General features: G+C 53.2%; 1 protein-coding gene across 1 annotated transcript; it reads right to left on the reverse strand.

Moving 5' to 3' along the window:
* Positions 1–636: 636 nt before the first annotated feature.
* SUCNR1 (succinate receptor 1) lies at positions 637–1,966 on the reverse strand (the record flags this gene model as incomplete). The annotated part of the gene is made up of 1 exon (XM_082003751.1): positions 637–1,966. Exon 1 carries the CDS (start codon positions 1,558–1,560, stop codon positions 637–639), a length of 924 nt encoding a protein of 307 aa, XP_081859877.1. The 5' UTR covers positions 1,561–1,966.
* Between the last annotated feature and the right edge of the window lie 8,363 nt (positions 1,967–10,329).

A 10,329-nucleotide genomic window follows, 5' to 3' on the forward strand; every position in this document is an offset into this window, starting at 1 on the left:
CAAACAAAAAATGGCAACCAAGCCCCTGCCGCCCTTCTGGCAATGCCGACAAAGCGTTCCACCCAGCCGTTTGCATACCCTCCTTTTTTGCCGCATCCGAGATGCCAGCCCTCGCCAAACCAGCTGGAAATGTAACTTGTCCCAGTTACCTATTCTGAAAGGTCAAGCCCCCAGGAGACGCAGAGTTTGCAAACACTTCTACAAAGACGACTCAACCTTGAGCCCTGGATGGTGTTGACCACGTGAATTAGTGCCCTGGCACATTTTACCCCAGGCTAGGTCCAGCCCAGCATCAAGTTATGGCTCACAAAGAAGCCGCCTGAGAGCAGCGTATTTTCCCTCTAGGAACTACCATGATGATATTTTATTTACAATACGAACAGGCCACAGGGTACCCTGTGATGAGAGCGCGGTTTCCTGCTGTGAGAGAACATCGCTTCTGGTGTGCTGGAGTCAGAGTAGCAGAAGGAGGTCTCCCGTACAGTAAGGTAACAAGCGCAGTTAGAGGAACACAACCAGTTCACGCATATTCTATAGCATAAAGTTATCTAAAAAAAAAGGCACTGTACATCGGTGAACGCTCTCCCTAAGGGTTTCCTCCCTCTGCCTCCCACTACGAGAGGCCTCCTTACCCGGTCATTTGCCAGCGGTTTTCAAAAACCTGCTCAAGAGCTGCCTTGTTTTAGCCACCAGCATCTCTCTGAAGTGGTCACCCATTAAGAAATAAAAAACAGAATTAATGGCACTATTCAAAAACGCAACGGGTCTCGTGATGATGTAAATGGTGTTGATGATGCCCTGCGTGCACGCAGATATATTCAGGGCAGGTATTCGGGACACAAGTCGGACGTTGCGCATTATGTGGTAGGGAGTGAAGAGCAATGAGAAGATAACCACTGCGAGGACAACTAAAGTAAGGGGTTTTTCAAGTGTCAGGAGAGAACGGAGTTGCTCGCTCCTGTTTTTAAGAAAAAGAACCATCTTCACATAGAAGCAGCACATGATCACGAGAGGGATAAGGAACCCAAAGACAGTCAGAAACATGCTGTAGATGAGGCTTTTTGTGGGGTCTCCAGAGCTGGCATAATCAAGACACTTGTGATTATTGTGAGGCGTTACAGGCTCCAGGAAATACATCAACGGCAGCAGTTCCAGTATCACCCCGATCCATATGGCAACAGACATGATAAGGGCCGTTTTCCTCTTCTGTAGAAAATGTTCCCTGAAAGGGTATTTTATGAGCATGTATCGGTCAATACTGATAACGGTGAGGAAAAGGATGCTGCTGTAGAGGTTTGCGTGCAACATGAATCTGTTGCTGTGGCACAAGGTGCTCTCCTGTGTCCATTGATCTCTGGAGTAGCTGCTCACGAGTATTGGAAGAGTACACAGAAATAACAGATCTGATAATGATAAATTGAACAAGTAGATGTTGCCACTTTTCCAGGTTTTCAGGCAGAAAATATAGCCGAACATAACAATGGTGTTTCCAATGAAGTCTAAAATGAACTCAAGGCTGTACATGGTAGAAAGATAATACTTTTCTAGGACTCTATTCATCAGAAAACAGCCACTTGTCTCATTCACACCCTGGAAAATCAAAAGAAAAAAAAAACACACCAAAAATTAGTAAAATATCATTGCATGGCTATTTTTATATTGGTGCTGTGATAGGTGAATATAGCATGCTATTTCCTTACAGCTTATATGGCAAGTAGAGACTTGAACTCGAAAAATATCCCTTATGCACACAAGATGTCCACTGTCAGCTATCGACCCGAGTTACCGAGCAAGACGAAAACTTGTGTGAGCAAAAACCTGCGTGCTTGAAGCGAGAGCATCACCTGAAGGCATCTGCCATAGCGTGCCAGCTGCCGCTTGGCCAACGCCACGGCTGTGCCAGAGGCTGGGAAAGCGAAAGTCGCCCGTCACCACTTTGCCACAGCCCTTGCTGGAAGTCATCTGCCTCCCTGTTACCCAACCCCCGTCCCGTGGTCTCCTCACTCGTCGCGGAAGCAGAAGTCCACTGTCAGGATTGATGGAGGATGAGCTCACTGGCAGCAACACGGCCACGCTCCGACAGCGTCACTCAGAGTTCATTGAGAAATCAGGAGAGAATGTGTTTCTTAAATCAGTCGAACCACTCATCATGCACTTCGTACGGCTTTGCTGGTAACTCCGCACGCGCTTCATCCTCGCGGTGCTTTCCGTACAATTCCGCTACCAACTTACCACCTCGGAGTCACCTTCGGTATTAGCGTCCCGTGAAGCGGGAACGCTGCGCACGGTTCACTCACCGGCAGCTCGGCACGCCGGCTGAGCCCACACCCTGCCCGCGGCGGCATGCCCCGAGCCCAGCCCCGCGGCCGGGGAGCGAGAGGCTGCTCCCGCCGGGGCAACGCCGAGCGCCGGGCTGGCAGACGCGCGGCGGTTCGCGGCTGGGGGAGCGGCCGGCAGGGCTGCCCCCATCCCGTGCTGCTGCTTCGTTTTCTCTTTGGCTCCGGACAAAGAGTTTCTCCTTTCGGCTCGGAGGTAGGTGGCACGATCCGTATTCTTTGGAGGAGCAAGGCTTCCCAGGGAGCTGCCCCAGGTGTGAGTTTTGCTTTCTTTCTAAAGGTTGGCAAAAAACCACTTCCGTGCTACAGGGAAAGAAATAAAGTAGGATCTCAAGAGCTCGCTCCTCTCCCTCCTCGGGCGAAGACACCCACACCCACCTGCAGGGGAACTGCGAGATAAAGAAAGCTTTCGGCGAGAGCCTCTGGTTAAAATATTACCGAAACAATTAGAAGGCAGGGAAAGAAAAATGTTAGGAAAATGGGGTATGGATGGAAGCAGAAATCAAGCTAAGAACAGCAATGCCAGTGCCACGAAACTCGCTAAGGGCAGCCTCCATAGATCATGTAAGTGTCGACGGCATTTTCAATGTTGTTCTGGTGTCCAGAGTTTGTGAATAGTCTCTGCTCTCAAAGCACTGCATTTTATTTTAAAGGTAGATCATGAGGCAGAATGAAGTACAGCAGGTTCAAAACTTCATAAAGGTACATCCAGCAAATACCTAGACTTGCGCTGCCTACTACAGGAAACAAAGATTACACAGCCGTGAACGCTCGCCCTGGCCACAATAACCTCACCCGCAGCACCCAGCCTGAGCCTGGCTCTTCAGGCTCCTGAGAGCAGACGCGACACTTCGCCGAGACTTCAATTCTGGAAAACACTGCGCTGACATTACCGCAAACACGAATCGTAACTAAAACATTACTGTATTGAGAGACACACTGATTTAGGTAGTCTTTAGAAAAATACCGATTAATCAATTTTAAAGTAAGTAGTCAGGGAAAAACAGCTAAAGGGTTCGTTCAAAAACGGTCTCGGTAGAGGAATAGCAGAGCCTTCTCGAGAAGCCGCAGCGGGCAGCAGCTCTCGGGGCGCAAGGACACCTTACCATCCCGGGGCCGGGCGCTGCCTCTCCCTCAGCACTGCTGGACCGAGCCTCGGCGAGAGCTTTGGGTGCCCCGGTTAAACGTCGCCGTTTAACCTAGTTTGCATAGGATTCGATCATGAGTGCGTCAAGGCAAAGGAGCGATTTGTTTGGCTGGGCAGGACTCGGGGGCAGTTTTCGTGGGAGGAAGGCACTGCAGAAGTGTGCCGAGCCAGGGAGAGAAGCAAACACGCACTTCCCCTTCGCAGAGACCGGTGTGGAAACCTTCCGGGGAGCGCAGACGGGCCGCAGCCCGGCTCCGCGCCGTGGGGAGCCCGCGGCGTGCCGAGGGCCCCGAGGAAGGATCTCACGTGAAACGCTCCCGTTCTGGCAACGTGCAGACCTCGCGGCGAGCCTCGGGGCCGGCAGCCGGAGCTCCCCAGCTCCCGCCCCGCCTGGCCGGCGCTGCGCAAAGCGTCGACCTTGTGCGAGCCGCCGCGGCCGTCGAGGTGGGGAGCCCGGCGCTGCTTCCCGAGGTGCCAGGAGGGAGAGGGCACTGCTCTCCATCCGGTGGCTCGTGTCCTGGTCACACCCGGTCGTCTTCAACCACAGAACTGCCTCTGCTGTTACGCTCGGAGAGCAACGGAACCGATGCAGCGGCTCAGTGACATTCTGTAGTTGGCAAACCAATTAAACCAACTTATTTTAGTAATATTAAAGCAGGGCGCTAAAGGAGAGCGCTTAGCTTTCATATGGTAACACATTTTAAGACTTCAAAGCTTGATGGTTTATTCATCATCGCTATGTAATATTACTATGCTTTTAACGTTGAGAATAAATGCTGCTAACGCAAAATGACTCTGCTCTGCTGCAACTATAATGCACCCGAACCAGTTTATATTGGCACGAAAATTGTTTCTGGGTTTCAAACGACAGTAGCATTTTTACGTGCAGTTTTGATAGTATTTTTACCTACGGACCACCACCCCCCGCTGTTCAGAAGCCCGGGGCCCTCCGTACGAGAGTCGGTCTCAGTTTCTCGAGGCAGTGCCGGTCGTTGCACCAGAAGGCGAGGGGGCTGGAGTCCTCTTCCATCAAGACGGGCAGGAGAGCGATCTCAGCAGCGCTGTGGGTCAAACGCGACTGGGAGGCCGCGCGGCTGACACGGGAGATGCTCCCGGCTGGGATTTCCGCTGCTCCGGGCAGGTTTCTACCCAGGGGAGATTTTTAGAAAAAGCTGCGCTGTGCAATGTAAGCTTTCCTGCACTTCATTTAACTTTTCCTGCTGTGCATAAGCGAGCTTTCAAGCCAAAAAGCTGCTGCTGTGCGACCTGTCAATATACGTTACTGACTGAAGACAAAAGTCCATCTTTCCCGGCTCACGTAAGGAGCGGAGCTCCTCTCAGCCGGCTCAGGGAGGACGTTCCACCCCGCACGCAGGCTGCGGGGCGGCAGTTACCGGTGCCAGGCCCCCTTTGCAGGAAAAATCGAATCCTGGTGTTTGGGGGCTTGTTAATCGCCCCTCTAGTAAACAATCCCAAACCGCTCCGTTCACCCGATAACGGCAGCTTGCTCGAAATCGCTGCCAGGCACCAAACGGGCTCCTGCTGCGCCCCGCGCAGGTGGCTGCGCGCTTGCGACGGCGCACGCAGACTGACGCCTAATGGCGCCGTCCGATGCCAGCGCAGCCGGGCCGTCGCGCAGCACTCGGATCGCACGCGGCATCTGGGAAAGAGGGGCAGCGCCGGCGCTGCCGTGAGCTGGGCGAGCGGCTCCCGGCAGCACCGGACGTCGTCACAGCACCGATCCGCGGCTTCACCCCTCGCAGCGGACGGGCAAACCAGAGCCAAGTGCCGCTTTTTTAAGCGTATCCAAAAAAGCTGTCCTCTGCTGGCTTAGCCCTTGGTGCAGCTTGTGGGCAAGGCTTCCTCGGCCAGGAGAGGAGCCCCAGGGGCTGCAGCAGGAGCCCAGGCGACAGCGGCACCGCGGCCAGGAGGGTCCCTTCACTGGGGACGGTCACGCCCAGGAGAAAGGGACGTGTCACCCGCAGGCAGAGCCCGCCGGCGTGGGCATCTCCAGCTCTTGGGTGGACCGCTCGGCCTCAGGGCTGTGGCCTTCCCGGGCTCGTCCCTGCTCCCGACTGCGCAGGTAACAGCACACGGCCTCATCCCGAGGGGCCCAGGACCGAGCCCCTCCACAGGGTCAAAGCCACGGAGCGCATTTCAGAGCAAAGCTTTGAGGCTGGCTGTAAACACGGCCGCCACACGGCTGACTAAAATTGCTTTTGAAAGCAATTTCCTTCCTTATCAGAAGGAAATACAAAGAACCGAGAAGATAAGGTTCAATTCTTTTCCCCGCTCCGTGTACCCCATAGCCCTGCAGCGCTGAAGGAACTCCTGTACGCGGCGAGTGACCGCTCAGAAGAAAATGCTCCAGACAAAAAGTACATTTTGAAGAAGTACAAGAAGAAGGAGGAGTGCCAGTGAAAGACTGAGCTTGAAACGAGCTGCGGATTTCCACCACGAGATTAGAACAAAAGGAATGAAGGGCCAGGCCGGTTGAAGAGCATGCCACTTCCCCAAAATACTTTTAATTTAGCTAATACAGGTAGCTGGAGTAGCGGAAACGTGGCGGTGTGCAATGGCCGAGGCAGGCAGGGATGGTGCCCGGGTCCCCGGCCAGTGCTCGCTCTGTTCCTCTGGCTGCAGGAGCAAACCCAGCCCGCGGCCCCGGGGCAGCATCTCCAGCCACGCTCTGTGCCAGGACTGCGGCCGAAGTCACAGGGAGGGGATTTTATTTTATAAACAACATCTGGCACAAGCACAGGCACACCACAAACTTCTGTACATCGACAATCACTGTGGAAATCTGGAAGGGAAATCACAGAATCATTAAGGTTGGAAAAGACCTTTAAGATCATCAAGTCCAACCGTCAACCCACCCAACACCACCGTGCCCACTAAACCGTGCCCTGAAATTATGAAATCATTACTAGCATTTATCTGGGAACACGTGCCTCACCGCTGCGCGTCGTGTGACATTTTAACACGGCTGTGTAGGACGGGTATACTTTTAAAAAACATTATTTAGAAATACCTGTGTTGTTCATGTGAAATATGTTTGTCGGAAATGAAAATTCCTAGAAATCGCAAGTTTACCAAATATAGCTAAAGTACAGTTATATTTCTTAAATTTAAGCCAGAATTTGTACGCCTCATTTTTAAAGCATCAGTAAAAAGAGAAAGAAGCTATAGGTAGATGGCTGCAGAAAAACTACGGTGAGCTGGAAAAAAGCTAAGCAAAATAAACTGCTAGATGACACTTTACCTTTCAGTCCCCAGAATTTTGGAAATAATCAGCACAAGTACATGTTCAGCATTACTTTGCCTTGGAGAGTTATACAAAAGAGCATTTTCGGAATTTTACCAGCCCAATGAAATTAAAATTTTAAAAAGATAAATCAGAAAAGAAACAGACGTCGAAGGTGCGCATTGGTGGAGCAGTGCCGCGGGCCGTGCTGACGCGTCCCGCGGAGCATCTGCCAGGCTCCACAAGAGCCAGGAGCTACGACCATTGTCCCTCTCGCGGCACCGGCAGGGCGAAAGGGGAGGCAGGAGCTGCTGCCACCCGCTCAGAGCTGCCGGTTCTGCTCTACAGCCACCACGCTCTGGCAGCTGAACTCAGCGAAAGGTGTGAAATCAGCTACAGGAAGAAAAAGGAGGTTCCGTTATGCTCGAAATAAGCCTTCCAGGTCTGTGTATCTTCTGCCACAGCTACTGGAGGGGTTTCAGTTTCTTTACTCACGTCTTATCCCGAGTCACCTGAGCACTGAGCAGAGCCGGCACCACCGGCGCGCTGGCGACGTTCGAGCTCTTCCAAAAAGCATCCACACAACGGTACGTTATTGTGAACTGGATTATTCTGCATTTTACTCCTAGCAAATGCTGAGCCCAACACAGGTTCAGAGAGAAATGCCCTTCTGCAAAACGCAACGATCGTAATTCTCCCTGCACTTTTTTTTTTTTTTTTAATTTATTTACACAATTCCTGGTACTTTCTAGGCACATTGTGAATAGTCATTCAGGACAAGCTAGCAGCATTTGAAGCAATCAGCGGAACTTAGTAGCATTATGCTAAAGTAGATTCATACAGTTTAATGCTAGTTAAAGGCGCTTTTTTTCCCTCCTATAATAATAATAATGAAAAATAATCAAATATTGGCTCAGAGGAAAGGCTGGTGAGCAGAGAGCAAAGTGTTTTCTCAACAGAGTTCTTCCCCTCTGCTGACTCTTTGCTCAAGGTGGAGGTTGAGAGCTCTTAAAAAAATTGAGGCCACCTCCTACACCACGCACCAGAAGAACGAAGGTGCTTTTGGAGCAGACGGATCTCCTGTGCTCTCGCTGCCCTGCCCGCCCCCAGGACCGCGGCGGTGAGCAGCAGCTCGCTCGCCGCGCACGGCTGCGGGACTGCCCCGTGCCCAAACGTACCGTACGTATCCCTGACTCCGGGAAAGGATAATCCCCGCGGAGCGCTTCGCTCTCAAAATACCACGCGCCCATCATCTCCCTGCGTGAGATTATTGCCCAAGTGCTTGTGTCCTTGAGGGGTCGTTTGTTGAGAAAATGACTCAAGAGCAACCAATGGTCTTTTCCTACACACCAGGCTTTAGGACAGCACAGCCGCCGCCGTTCCCGGTCAGTTCTCTGCCACGGGCTGCGGCAGGTTCTCATTCTGTTAAAAAACCGGCCGCATGTGCACAACCGATCACAGCATCCCACAAAAGCAGCGTCTACAGTGAAAAGTGTTGCATGGCCAGAACACCAGGCGTGTGTGCTGGGTCTTTTCAGAGCACCTGAGTGTTTGCCCAATAAGGTTTCCAGCACAGGTAATAAGGAAGCTTTAATTACACAATGTTGACCCACCTCACAAACCTCTAAACACTTGGGCAGCTGGTAAGTTTTTCCCCTCTTCCACTGAAAGGCAGATTTTGAAAAATCGCTATTTTCAAATTGTGCCTGTGGAAGATGCCGTTCTGCCTGGCAGCAGCTCGCAGAGCCACGCTGCACCCCGCGGGGCTGACCTGGGAAACCCACCACTCTCCAGACCTGCTACCGGTACCTCATATCACACAGGGGGGTTTAAAGGGCGTTCTGGGGAATACAAGGTCTCTCATATATAGTTATGTTGGAAGAACAAGGTAACAGAAGTTGCAAAGTCAGCACTCGGCCGTTTACATTTGCTTCTAACCTGACAGGACAGATTTGGGTCCAAAGGGGACGAGAGAGATAATTTTGGGGCGGGGGCACACTAGAGAGGCAGGGGCAGAAAGGACGAGCGCTCCATGGGTGCACAGAAATCCCAGCGAGCAGGAGAGATTCTGCCCGCGTGCAAGCTGCGGCATCCCGCGGGGAGCCCCCGCGCCGGGGCGCGCGCACGGGTAGCGCGTCGTCAGCGCTGGAGGGGACGGGAGCAGCAGGAGGTGGCCGTGGCCACGGTGCACAATTTGCTGATCCTGGGTACGTCCATAGCGACTTGGCGGGAGGGAAATTCATCCCAAAGCTGGGAAGCCTGGTTCCTACAGCACGCCCCTAACGCGCTCCGTTACCACAGCCCGCCGGCTGCGCCGGCTGCGCCAGAGCCCAACGCGACCGCCGTCCAGCCAGGAAGGGGAGGCGCTCGTGGTTACGGAACCTCCTCGCGCTGCTTCGGTAGACGTCTATAGTGTTTCTCAGACCAGCTGCTGAAATGGTGCTGCCCAGATTTAATCCCGCAGCTCTCAGACGGTTTGGAGCAAGTTTGCCAAAACTGGGCGTTTTTTGCCAAAACCAACTACAGCAATGCCGTGCTGCTGCAGGCCCTGGGTTCTTCAGCATCCTGCAGGCTTTAAAGAAGAAATGCCGCTGGAGGCAGGCAGGGTCGTTGTCATTAAATACCCATTAGTCAGTTTATATTAGACTGAGGCCTATTAAGTGAGTCATGCATATTTAACGATCTATTATGATGTATTTGCATTTGACTGATTGGAACGCGTCATTAAGGCTGCCCTTCAGTGAAATGTGGTGCCTTTCCTGCAGAGCCCTTTCAATGAGGGATGTTTATCCCCACACAGGATTTGTCCCCATGAGCAAAGGGGAACACGGGCATATTCTTTTAGGTTATAAATTATTACTAGGGGAAATTAATTAATACCTTGCCCTGGCCACCACGAACCAGTAGAACAGAACTTTGCAATTACAACAAGAGTTCCCGACCTCCGACGCTTCCCGCGGTTGGGCTGTGAAAGCTCCAGCTCGAACACGGGCACTGCCCCGCCGAAGGAAAGCGGCGAGAGAAGCACTTCCCAGGCAGAGCCGGCTTATAACCGTAATTCAAACCCAGTTTTGTTTGGCTTGAATGTGGCTTAGCACAAATGCCAGACTTCTTGGAATAACGACATCTGAATCCAGCACGGAAAAGTCAAGCAGAAGCAGGCGAGGAGGGCAGGACGCGTTCCCGGCGCAGCACCGGGAGCGTTTGCCGTACCCCTCAAGGGCTCCAGCAAGGAACGCTGCGAGCCCCGCGGCGCTGCACCCCCTCCCCGGCCCCCCCAGACGGGCTCTCCTCGCTCTGCACTGGCCCCCGCACAGCCGGGGGCCGGGGTGCCAGACCCACGGCCCGGGGTGCCAGACCCACGGCCCGGGGTGCACCCGTCCCCCGCTGCCGGCCTCCAGCAGCGTTAAGGTTTGGCTGAAGAAAAAAACCAAGCTATCTTAAGGCGTCGAATGCACAAAATTAAATGAATCTGGCATTATAGCAGGAGCGGCAGCCAGGCCTGCCGCGGGCAGCCAGGCCTGCCGCGGGCAGCTCCCACCACCGCGCCGCTCGGGATCGGTGTCCAGCCTTCAGCTGCGCCCGAACGTGGCCAGCTCCCC

This window comes from Phaethon aethereus, assembly GCF_964289735.1.
Source record: "Phaethon aethereus genome assembly, chromosome: 9".
Classification (NCBI taxonomy): domain Eukaryota; kingdom Metazoa; phylum Chordata; class Aves; order Phaethontiformes; family Phaethontidae; genus Phaethon; species Phaethon aethereus.